This window comes from Neoarius graeffei, chromosome 18 (assembly GCF_027579695.1).
Source record: "Neoarius graeffei isolate fNeoGra1 chromosome 18, fNeoGra1.pri, whole genome shotgun sequence".
Lineage (NCBI taxonomy): Eukaryota > Metazoa > Chordata > Actinopteri > Siluriformes > Ariidae > Neoarius > Neoarius graeffei.
Window position 1 is genome coordinate 12897501 of NC_083586.1, and position 27409 is coordinate 12924909.

The 27409-nt window shown below is 44.6% G+C and overlaps 1 protein-coding gene across 2 annotated transcripts in view; it reads right to left on the bottom strand.

Annotated features, from left to right (window-relative positions):
• The window catches only part of gpc6a (glypican 6a), a 381886-nt gene that overhangs the window by 126459 nt on the left and 228018 nt on the right, over positions 1 to 27409 (bottom strand). For both annotated transcript variants that reach the window (XM_060898439.1, XM_060898438.1), the window contains exon 3: positions 26656 to 27047. In XM_060898439.1, coding sequence (XP_060754422.1) covers positions 26656 to 27047 — 392 coding nt within the window. The remainder of the gene's footprint in view (positions 1 to 26655; positions 27048 to 27409) is intronic.

A 27409-nucleotide genomic window follows, 5' to 3' on the forward strand; every position in this document is an offset into this window, starting at 1 on the left:
AGTAAAGAAACAGGTCTGTAATTTGTGAAGTTGTGTTTGTCCCCAGATTTATACAATGGAATTACTTTTGCTATTTTTATATTGCTTGGAAATGTACCGGTTTGAAATGACAAGTTACAGATGTATATTAATGGTTTAGAAATCCCCCCAATAATAGTTTTCACTAGTTTCATATCAATATCATTACAATCTGTGGATATTTTATTACTACATTTATTAACTATACCAATAATTTCCTTCTCATCTACTGGTGTAAGAAACATAGAACAAGAATTCCTCTTTATAATATTATCTATACAATCATCATTTGTTACTGGATCAGAGATATTTTGAGCTAATCTTGGTCCAACATTAACAAAAAAATTATTAAAACTATTAGCAACTACATCCATGTTATAATTTTCAATACCTTTGTCATTAAAGTACTTAGGGTAATGTATTTGTCCAGAACCATCTTCATCTCATCTCATTATCTGTAGCCGCTTTATCCTGTTCTACAGGGTCGCAGGCAAGCTGGAGCCTATCCCAGCTGACTACGGGCGAAAGGCGGGGTACACCCTGGACAAGTCGCCAGGTCATCACAGGGCCGACACATAGACACAGACAACCATTCACACTCACATTCACACCTACGCTCAATTTAGAGTCACCAGTTAACCTAACCTGCATGTCTTTGGACTGTGGGGGAAACCGGAGCACCCGGAGGAAACCCACGCGGACACGGGGAGAACATGCAAACTCCACACAGAAAGGCCCTCGCCGGCCCCGGGGCTCGAACCCAGGACCTTCTTGCTGTGAGGCGACAGTGCTAACCACTACACCACCGTGCCGCCCCCTTATGATACTTGTTAACTTTTTATATTTTTTATATTTATTTTCTGCCTCTTTGGTTCTTAATTTAATAAATTCTCTATATAGAGTGTTTTTCTTCTTACAGGCATTTTGTAATCCTTTAGTAATCCAAGGTTGGTCATTATAGTTTTGTTTTGTACTATATTGCTTCATTGGGCAATTTTTATCATATAATAATTTGAATATACTTAAAAACTTATCATATGCTCTATCAATGCTATTCTCTATATAAACTGATTCCCAGTCTTGTATTAATAAATCATTATTTAATGCAAACATGGCTTCCTCAGTCCTAACTCTTCTATACTTAAGTTTATGGTCTGTCACATTTCTCTTATGATTACAGTCATAAATTGTAAAGACTGGTAGATGATCAATAATATCATTGATTAATATTCCACTTATAATGTTATTATCTATATCATTGGTAAATATATCATCTATTAAGGTAGCACTATGGTCAGTAATTCTGGTGGGTCTGGTAATTTTTGGGTGGAGACTCATACTGTACATGGTATTAATAAATTACTCAGTCATACTGTGTTTATTAGGGTTCAACAGATCAATATTAGTATCCCCACAAATGAAAACTTTTTTATTATCTACTGTAAATGTCTTTTCTACCCAGTCCTTAAACGCCTCTATACTAGTTTCTGGCGCTCTATATATACAGCTAATTAATACATTTCTACTTTTTTCAATATTAATTTTGATTGTTAAACATTCTAATAAGTTATCAATCACAGTTGTCATGCCATCTATTAACTTATAATTCAAATTACAGTCCACATACACCGCCACTCCTCCTCCACCTTTATTTTTCCTGTTTATATAATTAAATTCATATCCAGCCAGTTCAAAATCCACTCCTTTCTCCAGGTCTCTGATATGGCAATTATGTTGAATGGATGAGTAAACTCATCTCATCTCATTATCTCTAGCCGCTTTATCCTTCTACAGGGTCACAGGCAAGCTGGAGCCTATCCCAGCTGACTACGGGCGGGGTACACCCTGGACAAGTCGCCAGGTCATCACAGGGCTGACACATAGACACAGACAACCATTCACACTCACATTCACACCTACGGTCAATTTAGAGTCACCAGTTAACCTAACCTGCATGTCTTTGGACTGTGGGGGAAACCGGAGCACCCGGAGGAAACCCACGTGGACATGGGGAGAACATGCAAACTCCGCACAGAAAGGCCCTCGCCGGCCCCGGGGCTCGAACCCAGGACCTTCTTGCTGTGAGGCGACAGCGCTAACCACTACACCACTGTGCCGCCGGATGAGTAAACTGACTTAAGTATTTCTTGATGTGTTTGAAGTTAGTGTACATGCTTCTGCTGTTGAAGTGTATTACTGATAATTTTCCCACATCCTTAGTGGACTGATTGTACTGTTCCTCTGTGTAATAGTGGCAATTGTCATTAATGGTTAAAAAAAGTTATTGTCCGGGTCTATGTCATTTTCTGTATCCAGTAGTTTATGGTCAGTGAATTCATGTGGTTTCAGTTCCAGGTTTTCATAATCAACAAGCAACTGCGTGAGCTGAGTAGTGTTCCGGGTAATGGATGAAAGAGTTATTTCGGTGTGTGTCATGGTTGACTTTGGTGTAGTGTCACGTCGGTATTGATTACCGTACAGTCTTGATAGTCATCACTGGTATTTGTCCAAGTCCTCGATGTTCCGTATGACCAGAACTCTCGCCTCCTCCCGTGTCCCGTTCAGCTTGATGAATACTTTGCAGTTGGTGATCCATGTAGATTGAATTTTATTTTCTTTCTTCAGTTGTCGTGCTTTTCTGGTGATGTCAGCATTGCATTTTGTCAGGTGCTCGTTGATGTAGACGTTTGTCCCTTTCAGTTTCCTTCCTTGTTTCAGTAGTGTAGCTTTATGTTTCCGGCTGATTAATCTCATTATGATGGCAGTGTTCTCCTTGTCTCTCCTGGGTAGAATGTGACAGGCCTCGACGTTGTTGCAATCAATATTGATTCCCTTTGATTGTAGGAATGCCGACACTTGTTGCTCCACGGAGTTGCTGCCCAGCTCATCAGATTCTCCCTCCCTTGTCACTGCTTTTGCATATGACCAGGGTTTAATCTGAATCCCAGTGACGATGACATCGTTCATCCTGGTGTACTGTTCTAAATCAGCAACTCTGCTCTCCAGGTGGGCGAGACGCCGGTCCTTCTCGGCGTTCTGCAGCCCGAGTGACTTCACTTCTGTCACCAGGTCCATGATGGTTTTTTGTTGCTGTTTAATAACAGAAACCTCTTCTGCCAGAAAGTCGAGTGACTTTTTAATGTCCTCGCCTTCCTCAGCTGTAAAGTTCTTTTTTGGTGGCATAATTCACCAATAAAGCCATCCAATTCGATAAAATGTTTGGAGAGTCCTTTCCTCACCTCACCGCCTTTCCGAAATTTCCCACCAGAGGAAAGGCTCATTTATGCTATTAGAATCTAATAATCTCTTGTAAACTGTATTAACAGGATGCAACATCACTCCCTGTTACAGATGGGAATTAAATAAATGCAATAACAACTAATTTTTAGATTGCAGGTATTGTATTTACAACTGTATGGATGTGCCAGAAGCCAAACCATGCATGCAGGGCATTCTCAGTCAAAAGGGATTAATGATCCAAAAGTGGAGTCTGATCCATTAACACAAGAACTTATTGCCATGTTTGTGTTCAGCTAACAAGCAGGTTATTAAAACCAAGAAGTACACTCAAAAGAAGTGGATATAGAACCCACTCAGTGGGATTAGATCCTTACACACTAACAATAAAGGATTTTTCCTATTAAAGTGCATATCACGGGTAAATTCAGGAGCAAGATCAATGTAATTCTCCTATTTTATATTAAACTTTGGTCAAATATCTGTCACATTTTGCATTTTATGCAATTTTTTTATCTTGTGCAATACCAGAAAAATTCAGTTGAAATCAAGCCATTTGAGGCGAATTCGTCTGCCTCTGAAAAAACTTGGCATTTGGATTTCCCGGCAAATATTGATTTTCGTGACGTCACGTGCGGGACGCCTCCTTCTGAATCCTACGTCAGCGCTGGTTTGTTTATGAGAATTTTCTGCAAATTTCTTCAACGTTATCACATAATTATTAAAATGGTTAACAGATGTATCATAGGAGGGTGTAGCAACACCAATCATGATGGGATTAGTACTCATCGTTTTCCAAAAGACCGGACAATGAGAGAGAAATGGGAGTGCTTCGTGTGAGGCACCTGGAAAAAGCCGAGGACCCAGCAGTAGAGCCCTGCACTCCCGCGGGTGTCCCGCGGGACTCGCGGGACCCGCCGCAAAGCAGTGCGGCGCGGGACAAATTTTGAAAGCTCATTGCGGGTGCGGGCGGGACCGGAAGTGCACATATGCGCGCGCGGGCGGGAGTGCACATATGCGGTGCGGGCGGGAGCGGTGATAAGCTGCAGTCCCGCTAACTAAAAATGTGCTTGAAATAAAATGTATAAATTATTAATTTATGTCTATCATATATAATTTGTGCTGGATATTTTATTTGGCATTAAAAAAAAACATTTTAAGATACTTAAATTTGCAGAAAAAGTCAGATTGAGTGAGAAATGGCATTTTAAACTTGCCATTGATCACTCTAATGACTCACAGTTCACACGCAGCTAGCAAGAGAACCATGAGCGAATTGATTTATTTGTTGCGTTAGTCTACAACTTTAATCAGAGAGAAAGGTTACACAGTGACGGTAAGCTTGACTCAATGCTATCCCAGAAATCCTTCCTGTAATATGCAAATTTGGCTGTCCAATCAGAGGCGGCCAAATTTGCATATTACAGGAAGGATTTCTGGGATAGCATTGAGTCAAGCCTACCGTCACTGTGTAACATGTCTCTCTGATTAAAGTTGTAGACTAACGCAAGCAGGAAATCAATTCACTTCTTTTACTAGCTCTACTTTGCAATTAAAAGAAAAAAAAAAAAAACACCATTGATACAAAGCAAGTCCATTCACTTTTTTATGCTCATCAGAGAATTACAATGGTTTCTCATGTGATAAGAATTTGCGATTAAATATTTTAATCGTTTGACAGCACTAATTATTATTATTAGAGATACTACATGCTGAATTCAGAAACAAGGTAAATAATAACAAATGTGAGCTGTAGATATTTATGCTCAAATCCATTCAAAGTAGGGGGCGGGGCACCATCACGCTGTGTCAAGACAAGAACTTTCCTGAGAAATAACGCGAACGTCTGCATCATGCGGGATTTGCGGGCGGGAGCGGGACAAAATATGGCAGGCGTGGGCAGGAGTGGGACTGAAAATCATAATTTTTTTGTGGGCGCGGGCGGGAGCGGGACTGAAAATCATAATTCTTTGCGGGCGTGGGTGGGAGTGGGACTGCACAATGCGGGCGCGCGCGGGAGCGGGACTGAAAAATCCAACCCGCGCAGACCTCTACCAAGCAGAGCCGAGAAAAAGACCACGGAAATCGGTAATTCACAAGTTGACTTTTGCCAGGGTAAGAAATAAGAGACTATACTCTAAATTAGGTGTTCCTGTGTCTGTGTGGTGCACGGATAATGTTATTTATTGACACACACAAAAGTAAACAACACGAAAGCGCTGGGCGATAATACACTTACTTCACATGTATCAAGGGATCTGCGTGTCAGGGCTTGAGATCTTGGGACCTGTCAAACACATTAAATGTATATACAACCCTGCTTAGCCGATTCCATGTGTGTAGCTTATGAAATCTTTCTCCTACAGTAGCCAGTACTCTTCTAAATGAAGAAATATATAAATACATAATAGTAATTAGAAAAAATATGATTTATGTAACAATAGATAGATGAGCATTGATACATGAATCCATGGGTTTAGAAGCTCAGGCGACAATTCCATATTTCAATGCAAAATTGCTAGCTGCTAAACTTGGTCTACGCAGGCTGTGCACTGAACCCATGCAAGCTCTCTCAGCCTGTTGGCAGATCCACACGTGACGTCACGAATCTGGCTCCAGACTCCCTTGGGATTTTTCCAGACGCGTTTTATTTTATTTTTTTCTCCTGTAGACAGATGGCCTTGTGCAAAATTACCCTTCTGGATGAGTGTGTAAAGGGACATACTTTCATATAAAAAAACACACGAAATTGGTCCAGGATATGCACTTTAAAGAAAAATTTACTAGCTAAATTTGTCATTAGTAAAATAAAATTTGATCATATTGTAGCCATAAATAAATACAAAGACAATAGTTATGCATATGTGGCAGCGGGGGCGTGGTCAAGCATCGGTCTGTGACCGGAGGGCGGAGTCAGGGAAGGTAAGTGGCAGAATCACTGCACCTGATGTGAATTAATGTGTTTGTGTGTCTTCCCCAGTGACCGCGCCCTATTTAAGGAGGGAGAGCGAGAGCAGAGGGAGCTCTTCCCCAAACCAGACGCTGGTTGTGTGTGTGTCTGTCTGTGGTTATATTCTGAGTGTTCACTGAAAAGTGTGACAATAAAAAAAAAACGGTTTACCAACCTGAACCCTGTCCTGCCGTCTTCTGTGCTCCGCCCTTGTGTAAAAACTGCTACAGTGGTGCCGAAACCCGGGATTATTTGGAGCACAGAAGCAGAACAGCCCCATGGAGTCCTCCCCATTCGCCGACCTGGTCCACGCCCTCATCACGGCCCAGCAAAGCCAGCACCAGGCGCTAGTCATCCTCCGAAAGGAGCAGGAACAGCGGTTCGAGGCCCTGGTGAAGATCGTCAGGCGTTCCGGCACCTCCTCGCATCGGCGGGGTCTACCAACGCTCTCACCGCGGGCCCGTCCCCCCTCACCCTAACAAAGATGGGCCCGCAGGACGACCCCGAGGCATTCCTCACGCTCTTTGAGCAAGTCGCAGAGACCTCGGGGTGGCCGATGGAACAGCGCACGGCGCGCCTCCTCCCCCTGCTAACGGGAGAGGCGCAGCTGGCCGCGCTACAGCTCCCCGCTGACTGCCGGCTGGCCTACGCGGACCTTCGCCGGGCCGTCCTCCAGTGTGTGGGACGCACCCCTGAGCAGCAGCGTCAGCGCTTCCGCGCTTTGCGCTTGGAGGAAGTCGGCCGGCCGTTCACGTTTGGCCAGCAACTCCGGGACGTCTGCTGGTGGTGGTTGAGGGCTGACAACCGTGACGCCAAGGGGATCATCGGCCAGGTGGTACTGGAACAATTCATCACACGCATACCAGCCGGAACTGCGGAGTGGGTCCAGTGCCACCGCCCGGCATCGCTGGATCAGGCAATCGAGCTAGCGGAGGACCATTTGGTGACTGTCCCGATGGCAGGACAGCAGACAGCCTCTTCTCGCCTCTCCTCTCTCTCCCCCTCTCCTCCTGTGTCTCATCCTCGCCCCATTCCCCCACCATGGAGGCGGGGGCCGGCGCTATCCCAGCCAGCCCGCCGCACCTGCGGTGCCCTCCCGTTCCTCACTTCTGTGTCTGTCTCTTCCTGCCATCAGGTGAGTGAGCCCCGGAAAGGAAGCCCGGGCCGGTTTGCTGGCGCTGCAGGGAGCCGGGCCACCTCCAACAGCAGTGCATGGTAATGGAGGTGGACACGGTGGTTCGGATCCCCGATGTGCCAGCAGCCGCCCTTGATCGGGCCGGAGCATATCGCATACCGGTGAGTATTCAAGGGGATACATATCAGGCGTTGGTGGATTCTGGTTGTAATCAGACCTCAATCCACCAAAACCTGGTGCAAGACGAGGCACTGGGGGGAGCACAATTGGTGAAGGTGTTGTGTGTGCACGGGGATGTTCACAACTACCCTTTAGTGTCGGTCCACATTTTTTTTCGAGGGGAAAAATTTATAGTAAAGGTGGCAGTTAATCCTCGCCTCACCCACTCTATAATTTTGGGGACTGATTGGCCGGGATTTCGGGATTTAATGAGTCATCTAGTGAAGAGTGGGTCCTGCCGTATTGTAATAAGGGGAGGTCCCAGTGTTGCGTCGGCGGGAGCAGCTGTCACAGAGCCGTCTACATCATCTCCGCGTCAGAGTGAGGAGCCACCGGCCCCTCCTCTCTCTATTGGGGAATCCCTCGCGGATTTTCCATTAGAGCAGTCGCGAGACGAGACTCTGCGGCATGCATTTGACCAAGTGAGAGTAATCGATGGTCAAATGTTCCAGCCAAATGCCACCCCGTCCTTCCCCTACTTCGCGATTACGAAGGATAGATTATACCAAGTGATGCAGGACACTCATACCAAAGAGCAAGTCATGCAGCTTTTGATTCCAAAGAGCCACCGGGAATTGGTATTCCAGGTGGCTCACTTTAATCCCATGGCTGGACACTTAGGGCAGGATAAAACACTAGCCCGAATAATGGCCCAATTCTATTGGCCAGGGATTCGCAGCGATGTCCGTAGGTGGTGTACGGCGTGCCACGAATGCCAGTTAGTAAATCCAGCGGCCATTCCAAAAGCGCCTTTGCGCCCTCTACCATTAATCGAGACCCCGTTCGAAAGAATTGGGATGGATCTCGTCGGGCCATTAGATCGGTCAACACGAGGGTACCGCTTTATATTAGTTCTAGTGGACTATGCAACGCGATACCCGGAAGCGGTGCCTCTTCGCAATATCACAGTACGCAGTATTTCGGAGGCACTCTTCCACGTTATCTCCCAAGATGGAATCCCGAAAGAGATTCTGACTGACCAAGGCACCTCGTTTATGTCACGTACACTGAACGAACTGTACGGGTTGTTGGGTATTCAGCCGATCCACACCACAAACGGACGGTTTAGTTGAACGGTCCAATCGCACCCTTAAGAATATAATTTAAAAATTCGTAAGTGAGGACGCACGTAATTGGGATAAATGGCTCGAACCCTTGTTGTTTGCAGTGCGAGAGGTCCCCCAAGCCTCCACGGCATTCTCCCTGTTCGAATTATTATATGGGTGTAAGCCGTGCGGCATTCTAGATGTGCTGCGGGAAAATTGGGAGGAGGGACCTTCACCAAGTAAAAATGAAATCCAATACGTTATTGACCTGCGCGCAAAACTCCACACACTCACCCACCTAACCCAGGAGAATTTGTGGCAGGCCCAAGAACGACAAACCCGCCTGTACGACAAGGGTACGCGCCTTAGAGAGTTCGCACCGGGAGATAAAGTTCTCGTACTGTTGCCCACATCGAACTCCAAATTAGTAGCCAAGTGGCAAGGACCCTTTGAGGTCACACGGCGAGTCGGGGATGTTGACTATGAGGTGAGGCAAACAGACAGGGGTGGGGCGCTACAGATTTACCACCTCAATCTGCTCAAACTCTGGAACGAGGAGGTCCCCGTGGCGTTGGTGTCGGTGGTTCCGGAGAAGGCAGAGCTGGGTCCGGAGGTTCAAAAAGGAACATTAGCATCACGTACCTCTCCGGTCCCCTGTGGAGACCACCTCTCCCCGACCCAACTCGCGGAGGTTGCCCATTTGCAGACCGAATTTTTGGACATGTTCTCGCCCCTGCCTGGCCGCACCAACCTCATAGAGCACCACATTGAGACACCCCCGGGGTTGGTAGTGCGTAGCCGCCCTTACAGGCTACCCGAACACAAGAAAAAAGTGGTTCAGGAAGAACTCGAGGCCATGCTCAAAATGGGCATCATCGAGGAGTCCCACAGTGACTGGAGCAGCCTGGTGGTCTTGGTACCCAAGGCCAATGGGTCGGTCTGGTTCTGTGTGGACTATAGAAAAGTCAACGCGGTGTCTAAATTCGACGCGTACCCAATGCCTCGTATTGATGAGTTGCTCGATTGACTAGGCACGGCTCGCTTTTATTCAACACTGGATTTAACAAAGGGTTATTGGCAGATCCCCTTGACTCCACTATCCCGAGAAAAAACGGCCTTTTCCACACCATTCGGCTTACACCAATTTGTCACACTTCCTTTTGGGTTGTTTGGGGCGCCCGCTACGTTTCAGTGGCTGATGGACAGGGTCCTCCGCCCCCACGCCACCTATGCGGCCGCCTACCTCAACGACATTATTATCTATAGTAATGACTGGCCGAGGCACCTCGAACATCTGAGGGCCATCCTTAGGTCGCTGAGGCGAGCGGGTCTCACAGCCAACCCGAAGAAGTGTGCGATTGGGCGGGTGGAAGTACGGTATCTGGGCTTCCACTTGGGCAACAGGCAGGTGCATCCCCAAATTAACAAGAGAGCAGCAATTGCGGCCTGCCCGAGGCCCAAGACCAAAAAGGGGGTGAGACAGTTCCTGGGGCTGGCTGGCTATTATCATAGGTTTATACCTAATTATTCGGACGTCACCAGCCTGCTGACTGATCTGACTAAAAAGGGGGCACCAGATCCGGTCCAGTGGACGGAGCAATGCCAGCGGGCTTTTTCTGAGGTAAAGGCTGCACTGTGTGGGGGGCCACTTTTACACTCCCCTGACTTTTCTCTCCCCTTTATGTTACAGACGGATGCATCAGACAGAGGGCTGGGGGCTGTTTTGTCCCAGGAGGTGGAGGGGGAGGACCGCCCAGTCTTGTACATCAGTAGGAAGCTGTTGATGCGTGAGGGGCGCTATAGCACCATTGAAAAAGAGTGCTTAGCAATCAAGTGGGCGGTCCTCGCCCTCCGTTACTACCTGCTGGGACGCCCTTTCACCCTCTGTTCGGACCACGTGCCCCTCCAGTGGCTCCACCGCATGAAGGATGCCAACGCGCGGATCACCCGTTGGTATCTGGCACTCCAACCCTTTAACTTCAAGGTGATCCACAGGCCGGGGGCGCAGATGGTCGTGGCGGACTTCCTCTCCCGTCAAGGGGGGGGGGAGTCGGCTGCAGGCCGGACAGCCACCCGGCCTGAGTCGGGCGGTGGGGGTATGTGGCAGTGGGGGCGTGGTCAAGCATCGGTCTGTGACCAGAGGGCGGAGTCAGGGAAGGTAAGTGGCAGAATCACTGCACCTGATGTGAATTAATGTGTTTGTGTGTCTTCCCCAGTGACCGCGCCCTATTTAAGGAGGGAGAGCGAGAGCAGAGGGAGCTCTTCCCCGAACCATACGCTGGTTGTGTGTCTGTCTGTCTGTGGTTATATTCTGAGTGTTCACTGAAAAGTGTGACAATAAAAAAAACGGTTTCCCAACCTGAACCCTGTCCTGCCATCTTCTGTGCTCCGCCCTTGTGTAAGAACTGCTACAGCATACTATTAATAAACTTAGTGTGAAGATAATTAAGAGATAATCAACAGATTTTAAGGTGTTTTTTTTAAGATTGTGTATATTTTTCGTCTTTTGTATTTATAATTATTTGTATCTGTACATGCACGACCCCGCCAGCTCTGCTGATCAACTTATCATGTTTAAATAAAGTTATTCATTCATTATGAGTTGGAAAATTATACTTTTGTTGGGTTCCCTGACATCTCAAACTACTTGGTGCTGCAGACATCGTTCTACATGGACACACAGATGAAATCCTGGAAGAGCATGGAGGAGAACAACTTTTTATATGTGGCTGAGTTAAAGATCTGGGGATCAGGACACCACAAGATAAATCCTGTATCATTTTTGCCCGGGTAAATAGGAGTTTCTGGGCTTTTTGTCCGCGTCTTTGGGATGGTTGCTCGGACACTACAAGTTTTGGTATCAAGTGTAAACAAATAACAGCTGCTTGATTCCCAATCCTCCCTGCTCTTCTCTTCCAGCAGGGATCACAGATCCATAGAATTTACCCACAAACGTATTTATTTATAGCTCTCTCTCTCTTTGTGCGTGCGTGCACACGTGTGTGTGTGCGTGTGGGTTAAATGTAAAGGAGGAATGTGACAAAATAAAGGCTTGTTCATCTTAATTTACCCACAAATGTATTTATTCCACTTGAAAAGTGTTTGGCAAACCAGGTACTGGACTTGGGATACTACGACATCCTGAACTATTTAGCATTTGCCTTCAAACTTGGAAAAAAATTTGCGGCCCAATGGCACTTCGCGGCCCAATGGTTGAGAAACACTGATCTATACTGTGTCAGAGTAGTACACACAGTGAATGGTGTTCACAAGCTGGCTAGTTTACACAATAATGAACACCTTAATCACTTTACAGTCCACATAAACACCATGATCAATCCACTGTGGACATGTTCCCAAACACCCTATTCATTAGATAGGCCATAAAATACCATAATTAGTCCAATGTGAACATTTCTCAAACCACGCATCCACTGTTTAATATATAAGACCTCATAAACATCATCATCAGCATCGTCGTCATGTTTATTAATGCATTTTCAGCCAGTCAGAATACACCATAATGGGTTGGAGAAACATCACGTGACATTAGAGTGTTCTCACTGATGACAGATGATGAAATCTTCTAATGCACTCAGACTGTTCGACCCTGTTGCGTTTAAAGTCAATGATTTTCAGAGACATACAAGAGGATGTGGGAATTCTGTGTGTGTGTGTGTGTGAGAGAGAGAGAGAGAGAGAGACAGAGACTGATATTTAAATAGGCAGCTCGTCTCTGCCTGTAGGCCTCCTAAAACACTGACACTCACTGAGTATGTCCTCCATAAAATAATATCACACTAATGCTGTTCCAACTCCACACTAAATTATTTCTGCTGAATGACATCTATAGATTTTTTTCAGAGCACTATAAATGATGTGATAAATTTTAACTATAATAATCGTCCAGCTCCTGTACCCTGGACTTGCCTTTAGCTTAAATGCCAGCAGCTTTTACCTGTACTCCATAATAATCCTCCCTTAGGGGGTCACCATTGATGCTAAACTCACTAGAAAGCTCTTGTCCAGGATACAATCCTTGTCCAAGACACTGTCCTCCAGAACACCAGCCTGTTTATCCAGGATACTTTCCTTGTTCATGTTGCCTTCCTTGTTCAGGGATACTATCCTTGTCCTAGATACAGTTCTTGTTCAAGACATCGTTCTTGTCCATAATGTCACTGTCAAAGATAATGTCCTTCTTTGGGATATTATCCAGTTTATCCAGGAGAGCTTCCTTGTATACCTTTCATGTCTGGGATATTACCCTTGTCCAAAATATTGTTCTTGTCCAAGATAATTTCCGAGTTCAAGATGACATCCTTGTCCAAGATACAGTCTTTTTCAAGGATACCATCCTTGTTCAGAGATACTATACTTTTCCCTTTTCAGGGATACTATTCTTGTCCTAGATACCTTCCTTGTCCAGGATATCATCCTTGTCAATACCTTTTCTGTCCAAGATACTTCTCTGTGAGTGCATTTGAGGAACTCTGTGTCAGACTAGGTGGTGAGCAACAAAGGAGATCCACAAGGAACACTACTATCTCCTTTCTTGTTCACACTGTGCACCTCAAATTTTATCTACAGAAAGTTTCTGATGGCTCTGCACTAGTGGGGTGTGCAAGTGAAAGGCAGGAGTTGGAGTATAGAGCTATGATCAACAGCTTCATTCAGTGGTGTGGAAGGAACAACCTACAACTCAATGTGGCCAAGATAAAGGAGATGATGGTGAACTTTCGAAGTCTCTGCAGACCCTGTCTCTATCCTTGGGGAGGACGTGAAGTGGTGGAATCCTACAGGTACAGGTACATTTGAGTCCACTTAGACAGCAGACTGGATTGGACACATAAGACTGAAGCAGTCTACAAGAAGCGGCAGGGCAGACTCTACTTTTGGAGGAATTTCAGGTCCTTCAATATATGTTCTACGAGTCGTTTGTGGCAGGCACCATCTTGTAGACAACAGTATGCTGAGGCAGTGGCATCAAAGCAGTAGATGTCAACAGACTAAACTAACTGATAAGGAAAGCTGGACAGGTCATTGTGACTAATCTGGACTCCCTGGAATTAGTTTTGCAGGACATGATGCTAGTTAAACTGCTGCTCATCATGAAAAATGTCTCTCATCCTCCTCCTTGAACATCTAGTCATGCAATGGAGCACTGTCAGCTCCAAACTGATCCAGCTATGCTGAGGGCTGTTATAGCAAAGGAGGGACCACATACTTCAGATCATATAGTGTACATTTCTTTTCCAGGATACCATCCATATTCAAAATATTGTTCTTGACCAAGATACCTTCCTATTCCATGATGCCATCATTGTACAAGATATGGCCCTTGTCCAGGATACCTTTCTTATTCAAGATACTATCCTTGTCCTGGATTCCATCCTGTTTGCCCATGATACCTTCCTTGTCTAGGATACTTTCTTTGTTCAGGGTAGCGTCCTTGTCCAAGATACCATCCTTGTACCGGATACCTTTTGTTTTCCAAGATGCTACTTTTGTTCAGGGTACTGTCCTTGTTCAAGATACCTTTCTTGTGCAAGATACCACTGTTATCCAAGGTACTTTTCTTGTCTGAGATACCATCTCTGTCTACAATGCCATCTCTGTCCAGGATACCATTCTTGTTGTCCTAGATGAATCCTTGTCCACTACGATTACCAGTTAAATTGCGTACATTGACCTCGTTTAAGCAGCAAAAACTTTCACTTGTTTCTGACAGAATCTGAATGTGGGTGTGTTATATGAGACATCATATAAATTAGACCTTCAACTGGCAGAAAGCAAGGCCAGAGACACCAAAAAAAGGTAATTTCCACTCTTTGAGTCTGACAGCAGCTAAACAAACATTTAATCCCCCCAAGTCAACAAATTACTGTTCAGTACACTAAAGCTTTTAAGTGCACTACAGTGTCATGAAGCACAAATCCTCCAAACGGCCTCATAATCCACCACACAGAGAGTCTTCAGTCTCACTGTGTCTGATTTAAAAGCAGGAGCTGGGTTTAATCCAACTGTAATTCCTACTCTAAAAACATCAGTCTAACACTGTCATTTACTACATTTATTTACTGTCTTTTGTATGTAAAAAAAGAAAAAAGAAAGAAAAAGAAAGTTTATAATTTGAGTGTTTTTAGAGTGAGTACTTTAAGACTTTTGAGTTGCTCTCATCACACAGGTGAAGAAATAATACCTCTTCAAGATTTGAACTCGCAACATTCTGGTGTTCTAGCACAGCGCATATTTAGAACCACTGAGTTCTTTAACTTACTATTCACTGCGGGACACTTCACTAATGCTGTTAACAAAGCAACAATGAGAAAAAAATTTTAATCTCTTTTGTGCGTTTGCTTTTGATCAGGATGGAGTATGCTAATGACATACACATCAGTTCTCTTGCTGTGTTTATCCTTTTGTGTGCAACGCTAACATCGAACACTTAGAACGGCGGCGCGCAAGTGTGTGATTGATGGACACGGCAATGGTCTCACACTCCAATTACAGCCAATCTCATCTGTCAAAATCTCCTGCTGTGGCCATATTTCCTCGCTGCGCTCATTTCCCAGTGATCTTTTTTAACGTGTGTGTGTGTGTGTGTGTGTGTGTGTTTTGAAATAATATGGTGAAAAGATCAAACTAAGCAAAAAAAAAAAAGAGGAACTGTGGCTTTTGTATCAACATTAAAGTAACGATAGTTTTCCTTCCTAATTAAGGTGTATTAATAGTGTATGCATCATCTTAACTCTCCTTCAGTCAAACACTGCCTTCCTCATCAGAACTCTACCCCACCCACTGACAATAATCCTGCCCTTTGTCATCCAAACTTACCCTCAGTTAAACTCATCCTCACACTCTAATCACAGCTTCACTCTAATCATACCCCACTTCTAGCCACACCCCTCATGCTAACCACACCCTTCCAACTAACCACACCCTTCCTGAACCACCCCACACTACACTCTAAGTAACTACACCCCTCCTCTAACTACATCTTCATTCTAACCACACCCTACTCTAACTACACCCTCACTCTAACCACACCCTCACTCTAACTACACCCCTACTCTAACTACACCCTCACTCTAACCACACCCTCACTCTAACTACACCCCTACTCTAACTACACCCTCACTCTAATTACACCCTCACTCTAACCACACCCTCACTCTAACTACACCCCTACTCTAACTATACCCTCACTCTAATTACACCCTCACTCTAACCACACCCTCACTCTACACCCTCACTCTAACCACACCCAACTACACCCTCACTCTAACTACACCCTCACTCTAACTACACCCCTAATCTAACTACACCCTCACTCTAACTACACCCCTACTCTAACTACACCCTCACTCTACACCCTCACTCTAACCACACCCCTACTCTAACTACACCCTCACTCTAACCACACCCCTACTCTAACCACACCCTCACTCTAACCACACCCTCACTCTAACTACACCCCTACTCTAACTACACCCTCACTCTAACCACACCCTCACTCTAACTACACCCCTACTCTAACTACACCCTCACTCTAATTACACCCCTACTCTAACTACACCCTCACTCTAACCACACCCTCACTCTAACCACACCCCTACTCTGACTACACCCTCACTCTAACTACACCCCTACTCTAACCACACCCTCACTACACCCTCACTCTAACTACACCCTCACTCTAACCACACCCTCACTCTAACTACACCCTCACTCTAACCACACCCTCACTACACCCTCACTCTAACCACACCCTCACTCTAACTACACCCTCACTCTAACCACACCCTCACTACACCCTCACTCTAACTACACCCTCACTCTAACTACACCCTCACTCTAACCACACCCTCACTACACCCTCACTCTAACTACACCCCTACTCTAACTACACCCCTAATCTAACTACACCCTCACTCTAACTACACCCCTACTCTAACTACACCCTCACTCTAACCATACCCCTATTCTAACTACACCCTCACTCTAACCACACCCCTACTCTAACCACACCCTCACTCTAACCACACCCTCACTCTAACTACACCCCTACTCTAACTACACCCTCACTCTAACCACACCCTCACTCTAACTACACCCCTACTCTAACTACACCCTCACTCTAATTACACCCCTACTCTAACTACACCCTCACTCTAACCACACCCTCACTCTAACCACACCCCTACTCTAACTAAACCCCTACTCTAACCACACCCTCACTCTAACTACACCCCTACTCTAACTACACCCTCACTCTACACCCTCACTCTAACCACACCCCTACTCTAACTACACCCTCACTCTAACCACACCCCTACTCTAACCACACCCTCACTCTAACTACAGCCCTACTCTAACTACACCCTCACTCTAATTACACCCCTACTCTAACTACACCCTCACTCTAACCACACCCTCACTCTAACCACACCCCTACTCTAACCACACCCTCACTCTAACTACACCCTCACTCTAACTACACCCTCACTCTAACCACACCCTCACTCTAACTACACCCCTACTCTAACTACACCCTCACTCTAACTACACCCTCACTCTAACCACAACCCTACTCTAAGTACACCCTCACTTTGATTACACAATCACTTTAACCACACCCCTCCTCTAACTACACCCTCACTCTAACCACATCCCTACCCTAACTACACCCTCACTATAAATACACCCTCACTCAAACCACATCCCTACTCTAATTACACAATCACTCTAACCACACCTTATTCTCACCACATCCCTACTCTACCCACACCCCTCCTTTAAATACTAACCCTCACTTGAACCCAAGGGTGGCATGGTGGTGTAAATGGTTAGCACGGTTGCCTCACAGCAAGAAGATTCTGGGTTAGAGCCCAGTGGCCAGCGGGGGCCTTTCTGTGCAGAGTCTGCATGTTCTATGTGGGTTTCCTCTGGGTGGTCCGGTTTTCCCCACAGTTCAAAGACATGCAGTTAGGTTAATATGGGATGGCCTTGGGCTGAGGCACCTAACTCCCAATTGCTCTGTAATCATACCGTTATTCTAACCACACCCCTCACTCTTACCTATAACTCTACTACACCCACTTACTATAATCCTGTCCTGCACCCATCACTCTAAATCCTGCCCAAATTGTAATTCCTCCCCTCACTCTAATCCCACCCTCACTGTAACGCCTTCCTTCCCTCTAACCTCACTATCACTGTAATGTCTCCCCTTACTCTAACCCTGTGCTCGCTCACATTAACTCCTCCCCTAACTCAAACCACACCTCCACTATAACTGCACCCTAGACTCTAAAGGCCAACTTATGCTGACAACCCAGTCCTCGCAGATAGCATCGCAGACAGTGTCTGCGTAGCCCCCCCACCTTCGCAGACGCTCTGCGCACACCTCCCAAAAATTGTGACCACCGCAGAAGCCTCGCAGACAGCGCCGCAGACAAGAGGGCTCTGATTGGTCCACTCTACATCCGCTGTACACGCACTTCCGCTTCCCTACTTTCCCGGTTTGGTTTGTTTTCACGACCGGCATTTTTAAAAACACGAGCGAAGATGGAGCAGCATGAAGAGCGGTTGATTGAGGAAGTACGTACATCTATACGACTCCAGTTCTAGTCATTATAGAAAAAAAAAGTTCTAGTCATTATAAGTAACCGGAGGATAAACACTCCACTAACCACACCCACCAACTACTCCTAGCGACTTCGCGCCCCCTTGCGTTGTGCCGGTGAATAACATCGCGCACGCCTATACTCCCCGCTCAACGATAAATTACAACTGTCTGCGAAAAGCTATCTGCGAAAGCCTTGTCGCAAGAGCATGCAGAGGCCTTAAGCCCACCCTTACTCTAATCCTGCCCTTCTCTCTGTCTCACCCCACAGCTTATTCTTACTCCATCTGTTGCTCTAACCCCACCACTTAATTCACATTTGAAAATGCAATGTTAACTAAAGTCAGCACTATTCTGAAAATTAATATCGTAAATAATGATAAAACAACTTGTGTGATAATTGTTCATGTTTTACAGTTATAAGAACAGAAACAAGTTAGATGCCTATCATACGAGTTTGTCTTCCAGGTCTATATACAGTTCTCCAGAAGTTTCCAAAAATGAATACTGCACACCATAATCACTCCTTGTGCACTGAAAAAGGACCATATATACTGCATGTCCCATGATTCCTTGCATGTTCCTCACATTAATGACATTACAGACTGATTGATGGTCTTTCTTTCAGGTTTTGTCTCAGCTGATGAATCACTTGCATAGTAAAAAGGTGAAATGATAAATGATGTGCATATGGTGTGTGACAGCTCATTACAGCGTGAGGCTTGCATGTACTTTAATAAACTTTAATTAAAAAAACATTAATAAAAATGGACTTCAGTAAAGTACTACATATGAAGATCTTTGTTAATATTTTCACTATACAGTCATGTAGGTGTTTATAGTTGGTATTGATGGTGCTATATGACATAACGTTAAATTCATGTGATAAGTATTGATCAGATATTGACTGTCCTGCACTGAATAAAGAAACACTATATTTGTGTCTCACAGTTGGTCACTGAATGATATGACCTAGTAAGTAGAGTTTTCCCAAAGCCACATGCACACTATCCTAACTACAACCCTGATTCCAAAAAAGTTGGGACAAAGTACAAATTGTAAATAAAAACGGAATGCAATAATTTACAAATCTCAAAAACTGATATTGTATTCACAATAGAACATAGGCAACATATCAAATGTCGAAAGTGAGACATTTTGAAATTTCATGCCAAATATTGGCTCATTTGAAATTTCATGACAGCAACATCTCAAAAAAGTTGGGACAGGGGCAATAAGAGGCTGGAAAAGTTAAAGGTACAAAAAAGGAACAGCTGGAGGACCAAATTGCAACTCATTAGGTCAATTGGCAATAGGTCATTAACATGACTGGGTATAAAAAGAGCATCTTGGAGTGGCAGCGGCTCTCAGAAGTAAAGATGGGAAGAGGATCACCAATCCCCCTAATTCTGCGCCGACAAATAGTGGAGCAATATCAGAAAGGAGTTCGACAGTGTAAAATTGCAAAGAGTTTGAACATATCATCATCGACAGTGCATAATATCATCAAAAGATTCAGAGAATCTGGAAGAATCTCTGTGCATAAGGGTCAAGGCCGGAAAACCATACTGGGTGCCCGTGATCTTCGGGCCCTTAGACGGCACTGCATCACATACAGGCATGCTTCTGTATTGGAAATCACAAAATGGGCTCAGGAATATTTCCAGAGAACATTATCTGTGAACACAATTCACTGTGCCATCCGCCGTTGCCAGCTAAAACTCTATAGTTCAAAGAAGAAACCGTATCTAAACATGATCCAGAAGCACAGACGCCTTCTCTGGGCCAAGGCTCATTTAAAATGGACTGTGGCAAAGTGGAAAACTGTTCTGTGGTCAGACGAATCAAAATTTGAAGTTCTTTATGGAAATCAGGGACGCCGTGTCATTCGGACTAAAGAGGAGAAGGACGACCCAAGTTGTTATCAGCGCTCAGTTCAGAAGCCTGCATCTCTGATGGTATGGGGTTGCATTAGTGCGTGTGGCATGGGCAGCTTACACATCTGGAAAGACACCATCAATGCTGAAAGGTATATCCAGGTTCTAAAGCAACATATGCTCCCATCCAGATGACGTCTCTTTCAGGGAAGACCGTGTATTTTCCAACATGACAATGCCAAACCACATACTGCATCAATTACAGCATCATGGCTGCATAGAAGAAGGGTCCGGGTACTGAACTGGCCAGCCTGCAGTCCAGATCTTTCACCCATAGAAAACATTTGGCGCATCATAAAATGGAAGATATGACAAAAAAGACCTAAGACAGTTGAGCAACTAGAATCCTACATTAGACAAGAATGGGTTAACATTCCTATCCCTAAACTTGAGCAACTTGTCTCCTCAGTCCCCAGACATTTACAGACTGTTGTAAAGAGAAAAGGGGATGTCTCACAGTGGTAAACACGGCCTTGTCCCAACTTTTTTGAGATGTGTTGTTGTCATGAAATCTAAAATCACCTAATTTTTCTCTTTAAATGATACATTTTCTCAGTTTAAACATTTGATATGTCATCTATGTTCTATTCTGAATAAAATATGGAATTTTGAAACTTCCACATCATTGCATTCCATTTTTATTTACAATTTGTACTTTGTCCCAACTTTTTTGGAATCGGGGTTGTATGTTCCTAAGGCTTTATGTTTCCAGGGTCTGAGTGCTATATTCTGTCGTCCCAGCATTCTACAACCTCATGGCTCTATGTTCCCAGAAAGATATATTCCCAAGGACTGATTTTTCTCAGAGTCTAGTTTCACATTCCTAAATACTCTCAAACTTGTGTTCTAAGAGCTGAATATTCCCTGAATATTCCCAAAGTCCTCCATTCCCAAAGGCCCTTGTTCCTTGAGTCCTATATTTCCAGGGTTCTATGTTCCCAAACTCTTCTGTTCCTAGTGTCCAATGTTCTGAGGATGTTATGGTTCCAGAGTCTCCAATCATAAATTGCCCTCTTCCCAGAGTCTTACATTCCAGGGACCCATGGCTGTATATTACAAAGACTCTGTGTTTTGCCTTATTTCCCAGAATCTTGTGTCCCCTGGTGCCCTGCTGCTGATATTCACAGAACTCTATATTCCCAAAGTTTTATTTTCTCTGAGCCTGGTATTCCCAGGGCCATTATGTTCCATGGTTACTCTATTCCCGAAGCTCTGTGTTCCTTGAGCCCCATGTTTCAAGGGCTTTATATTCCGAGAGAACCATATGCTTCCCAAGTCCTTGTGCTATACTCCCATAATTGGATACAATTCTGGGTCCTTTTTTTTGTAGGGCTTTATAGTCCCAGATCCCTATAATTCCAGGGATCTGTGTTCCCAGGACTATATATTCCAAGACCTCTGTGCTTTGCTTTATGTTCCATGGGGACTCAATTCCCAGAGCACTATGTTCCTTGAGCTCTGTTTTCCTTGGGCTATATATTCCCCTTATCCTCTCCTTATTTATTTATTTATTTAAATATTCCAGGGGTTCCCTGTGCGTTTTGCCCCCTGGGATCTGTATTCCAGTGACTATATAACCAAAGGTTCTTATTTTTCCAAGGGTGCTATATTCCCAGGGTTGTATGGACCCAGGGACAAATAACATGCATGTTTTTGAACACAGGGCCCAGAGAACACATGGTAAATGCCTAATCATCTATATGTTTGCCTTATTTGAGTGTTAGTTGCCTGTAGACAGTTTATCATTTTATGGATTTTTTTTTAATTCCTGATAACATGTCGCAGTGAGTCAGCAACACTGCCTCATCTCAGAATCTAGTATTACACACAGAGGCATTGCTGGGATTTGCAATCACCTTCTGCACACTAACACAAGACCTTAAATGCTAAACATGAAGATATATAGATCTCTGTGTGTGTGTATGTGTGTCCATGAATGATTGAACTACTGAGTTTAAATATCTCATGGACATTATTAAGCACTTTATCAGGCAGACATACTACCTCCATCTCTCTCTCACACACACACACACACACACACACACGAGTCTCAAAAACGTTCAAAACACATTTTGGAAAGGACATGAAAGCAATTACTTCTCTCGCTCGCTTGCTCTCTCTCGGCAGCGTTCTAATAAACGCCGCTCCTCAAGGACACTTCTCTTAATGGCCATTATCCTCGCTTTCCAAAGAGTCAGATAAAAGACGCCTACCATTACTGCCGTTACAGGTGCTGTGCTGTGATTGGTTCATTCAGTGGTGGGTCATGTGGTTTGTTGATCTGCTGCTGTCCCTTTTAAATTCTTGGTTATTGCATCACCATGTCTCAATAAGAGTGTTAATCACTTCCTGACTTCTGAAAAGTCATCAAATGGCTTTGTTTTTCCATTCGCTGCAAGGTGATGGCATCAAACGAGCACCAGCCATGAAATGCACACACACTCGCTATCCTGGGTCATGTCCCAAACTGCCACAGGATGTCGAAATAGCTCCGAAGTTATATCACAGATTATAGTCACAGCACGTAAGAGGCAATTTGGGACACAGCCACAGGCAGTGTCCAGTTGCCATGGCAACTTTGGCTTACCTAGATCACGAAGACCCCTTGCTAAATTGTATGTACCAAACTGGATCTACACTTTCAAGTATGGACGTATGTGGTTTTGGGACAAACACATTCTCGGACATTGTATCATCACGGGCCACACCCTAAACTGCCTCTAATGTCTAAACAGGATGTCTAAATACTGTAGCTGGTTGGTTATGTGGTAGTTTGAGATGTGAAATGTTATATTTTGATATCCTATTCGGCACTAGTGGTACAATTTGGGACATAGCCACGGAGGAACTGGAATAGAATATCGTTTATATAAAGTGTTCCTAACTGCTATATTACTGCACTACTTACAGTGCCTTGCAAAAGTATTCATCCCCTTTAGTGTTTGTCCTGTTCTGTCACATTACAAGCTGAAATTAAAATAGATTTTTGGAGGGTTAGCACCATTTGATTTACACAACATGCCTACCCCTTTAAAGGTGCACATTGTTTTTGTATTGTGACACAAACAGTAATTAAGATGAAAAAGCAAAAATCTGGAGTGTGCATAGGTATTCACCCCCTCAAAGTCAATACTTTGTAGAGCCACCTTTTGCTACAATTACAGCTGCAAGTCTCTTGGGGTATGTCTCTATTAACTTAGCACATCTAGCCACTGGGATTTTTGCCCATTCCTCAAGGCAAAACTGCTCCAGCTCCTTCAAGTTAGATGGATTGTTTTGATGTACAGCAATCTTCAACTTATGCCACGGATTCTCAATTGGATTGAGGTCTGGGCTTTGATTAGGCCATTCCAAGATATTTAAATGTTTCCCTTTAAACCACTCCAGTGTCACTTTAGCAGTATGTTTAGGGTCATTGTTCTGTTAAACCGTGAACCTTTGTCCCAGTCTCAAACCTCTGGACGACTCAAACAGGTTTTCCTCTAAAATTGCCCTGTATTTAGTGCCATCCATCTTTTCTTCAGTCCTGACCGGCTTTCCTGTCCCTGCAGATGAAAAACATCCCCACAGCATGATGCTGCCACCACCATGCTTCATTGTAGGGATGGTGTTCTCAGGGTGTTGGGTTTGCACCACACATGGCATTTCCTATGATGGCCAAAAAGTTCTATTTTTGTCTCATTTGACCAGAGAATCTTCTTCCATGTGTTTTGGGAGTCTGCCACATGCTGTTGGGCAAACTCCAAATGTGTTTTCTTCAGCAATGGCTTTTTTTCTGGCCACTATTCCATAAAGCCCCGCTCTGTGGCATGTACAGCTTAAAGTGGTCCTATGGACAGATACTCCCATCTCCGCTGTGGATCTTTGCAGCTCCTTCAGTGTTATCTTTGGTGTCTTTGTTGCATCTCTGATTAATGCCCTCCTTGCCCGGTCTGTGAGTTCTGGTGAGTGGCCTTCTCTTGTCAGGTTTGTAGTGGTGCCATATTCTTTCAATTTTGCTATAATTGGTTTAATGGTGCTCCTTGGGATATTCAAAGTTTGGGATTTTTTTTTTATAACCCAATCCTGATCTATACTTCTCCACAACTTTGTCTCTGACCTGTTTGGAGGCTCCTTTGTTTTCATGTTGCTTGCTTAGTCGTGTTACAGAGTGAGGGTCCTTCCAGAACAGGTTAATTTATACAGACATCATGTGACAGATCATGTGACACTTTGATTGCACACAGATGGATCTTAATCAACTAATTATGTGACTTATGAAGTGAATTGGGGCGGCACGGTGGTGTAGTGGTTAGCGCTGTCGCCTCACAGCAAGAAGGTCCTGGGTTCGAGCCCCGGGGCCGGCGAGGGCCTTTCTGTGTGGAGTTTGCATGTTCTCCCCGTGTCCGCGTGGGTTTCCTCCGGGTGCTCCGGTTTCCCCCACAGTCCAAAGACATGCAGGTTAGGTTAACTGGTGACTCTAAATTGACCGTAGGTGTGAATGTGAGTGTGAATGGTTGTCTGTGTCTGTGTGTCAGCCCTGTGATGACCTGGCGACTTGTCCAGGGTGTACCCCGCCTTTCGCCCGTAGTCAGCTGGGATAGGCTCCAGCTTGCCTGCGACCCTGTAGAAGGATAAAGCGGCTAGAGATAATGAGATGATGAGATGAAGTGAATTGGTTGGACCAGCTCTTATTTAGGGGTTTCATAGGGGTCAAGAAGGCACAGCAATATCTGCACTTCCTGCGAAGGATGAGGAGAGCCCACCTGCCCCCGCCCATCCTCACTACATTCTACAGAAGCACCATAGAGAGTGTTCTAACCAGCTGCATCTCTGTGTGGTGTGGAGGCTGCAGTGCATCTGACTGGAAGAATGTGAGGAGAATGGTGAGGACAGCAGAGAAAATCATTGGGACTTCTCTTCCCTCCATTCAGGACATTGCACCAAGGGGTTGCATGTCTCGAGCCAGAAACATCATCAGTGACCCCTCACGCCCTCACTATGGACTGTTCTCCCCTCTGGCCTCTAGAAAGAGGTTCCGCAGCATTTGGTGCAGGACCACCAGGTTCTGTAACAGCTTTTTCCCCCAGGTCACCAGACTGCTGAACTCCAAACCCAAACTCTAAACTTCTATCTATTTATAACTTGATCATTTCCTAATTCAACAGGTCACTTTATACTATTGGACTTTATAATATTTTTGCTGCTGCATAATTTAATTTAATACACTTCATATTTAATTCTGTGCTGAGCCAATTGCAATGAAATTTTGTTCAGTGTACACTTGTTGCAGACTGAATGACAATAAAGGTTGTCTAAGTCTAAGTCATACGAAAGGGGGTGAATACCTATGCACACTCCAGATTTCTGTTTTTTCATCTTAATTATTGTTTGTGTCACAAAAAAAAAACCCACACCAATGTGCACCTTTAAAGTGGTAGGTATGTTGTGTAAATCAAATGGTGCTAACCCTCCAAAAATCCATTTTAATTCCAGCTTGTAATGCAACAAAACAGGACAAACACCAAGGGGATGAATACTTTTGCAAAGCACTGTAAAAAAAAGTACTCCTCCACCCTAGGTTATTATAGTTACAACAATTTCAAACATGTATTTCATACATTTATATTATTTTAGCAAAGCCATGCATGATTTGGGACACAGACCTAGGTTGCTTTGTTTTTAGCACATACACATGACGTTAGCTGGGGTTTACAGGAGGTATAACAGGAAGTCGACCATCTGGGGCTCCTATTTAGCACACTAGGATGTGGTTTGGGACAAAACTGCTATTACTGCAATGAACAGCCCACAACAATAGGTCATCATGGGTCATCATGCCATTTAGTGGTTTGCGAGATAAACATCATCACAGACTGTGTCCCAAATCATCATTATTATTAGTGCATTTAATCAATATGTTAAATTAGTATACATTTAGTGCCATAAACAGACTGGAAAACAAACAGTGTGTTTATTGTAGGTGTGTGTATGTGTGCGTGTTTTCTGTGATGGAGTGATTTACCATGTGTGTGTGTGTGTGTGCTTTGTGATAAAGTGGAGCTCTGATCATCCCCACACTAAAGGTCAGCCTGATAAACAGCAACCTGATTAAATCCCCTTGTGCCCTACTCCCTACTCTATGCAAGAATCAGGAAGTACAGAGCAACCTGAAAACATCCCTTGATCGCGCACACACACACACACACACACACACACACACACACACACACACACACACACACACAGGTCCTTCAGGGATGAGCGTCATATAAAACACGCCTGATTCAGAGAGTGAGCTACAACCAAGTGTGTGTGTGTGTGTGTGTGTGTGTGTGTGTGAGAGAGAGAAACAGTGTCTGCCTTTTTGTCTTTCCTGCTATCTGCTTTTCTATCTATCTATCTATCTATCTATCTATCTATCTATCTATCTATCTATCTATCTATCTATCTAGTTGAACTTTTCAGCTAGCAGTAATTGGATGCTGCAATAAGCTCTGCCTCACCTTAGCCACACGGTTGGCTACCTCCCGTCCCACCATGAGTCCCTGGACGAAGGTGCGTGCGGCAGCGAGGGCACGTGTGATCTGGAGCTTGAGTTTGCGTGGCGTGTCTCCGAACGGCTTCAACTGGTCCGTGTACTTGCTCACACATTCTAAATACTCATCTGTGAAGGAGAACTGAGAGTTCAGTAGCTGGAACATCTTCTCCAGAAGCCTGGCCCAGAAGTCACCCAGCATCTCCTCCAGGTTCACATTTCCTCCTGTGTAGTAGCGCCTTAGCTCCGAGAACAGGTCCTCGAAGATCTCAGAGTTTTGCATGAACAGGTTTCCGTAGGTGCGGACAAACATATGGTTCAGAGACTTCTCCGAGTTGTCCAGCAACTTCAGGAAGAACTCTGCAAGACAAAGAGGAAATTGAATGAATCACATGGAAAAACTAGATAAAACATCACATATCTGAACCATAACGCTGAGCGGAATTAAACTTGAAGAGTCCAGGTGAGTGAATCAAATTCAGGGAATTAAACACGGGGAATCAAAGCTGGTGAATAAATTAGAGGAATCAAAATCTGAGACTCAAACTCAGAGAATACCAAACTGAATACAAGGACTCAAACTCAAAAAAGTAAAATCAAGGAATTGAACACAGGGAATCAAACTCAGAAAAATGAACCCACATAATCAAATTCAGGGACTCAGGCCCAGAAATCTGAATGCAAGGAATCAAACTCAGAAAACTAAACTCAGGGAATCAAAT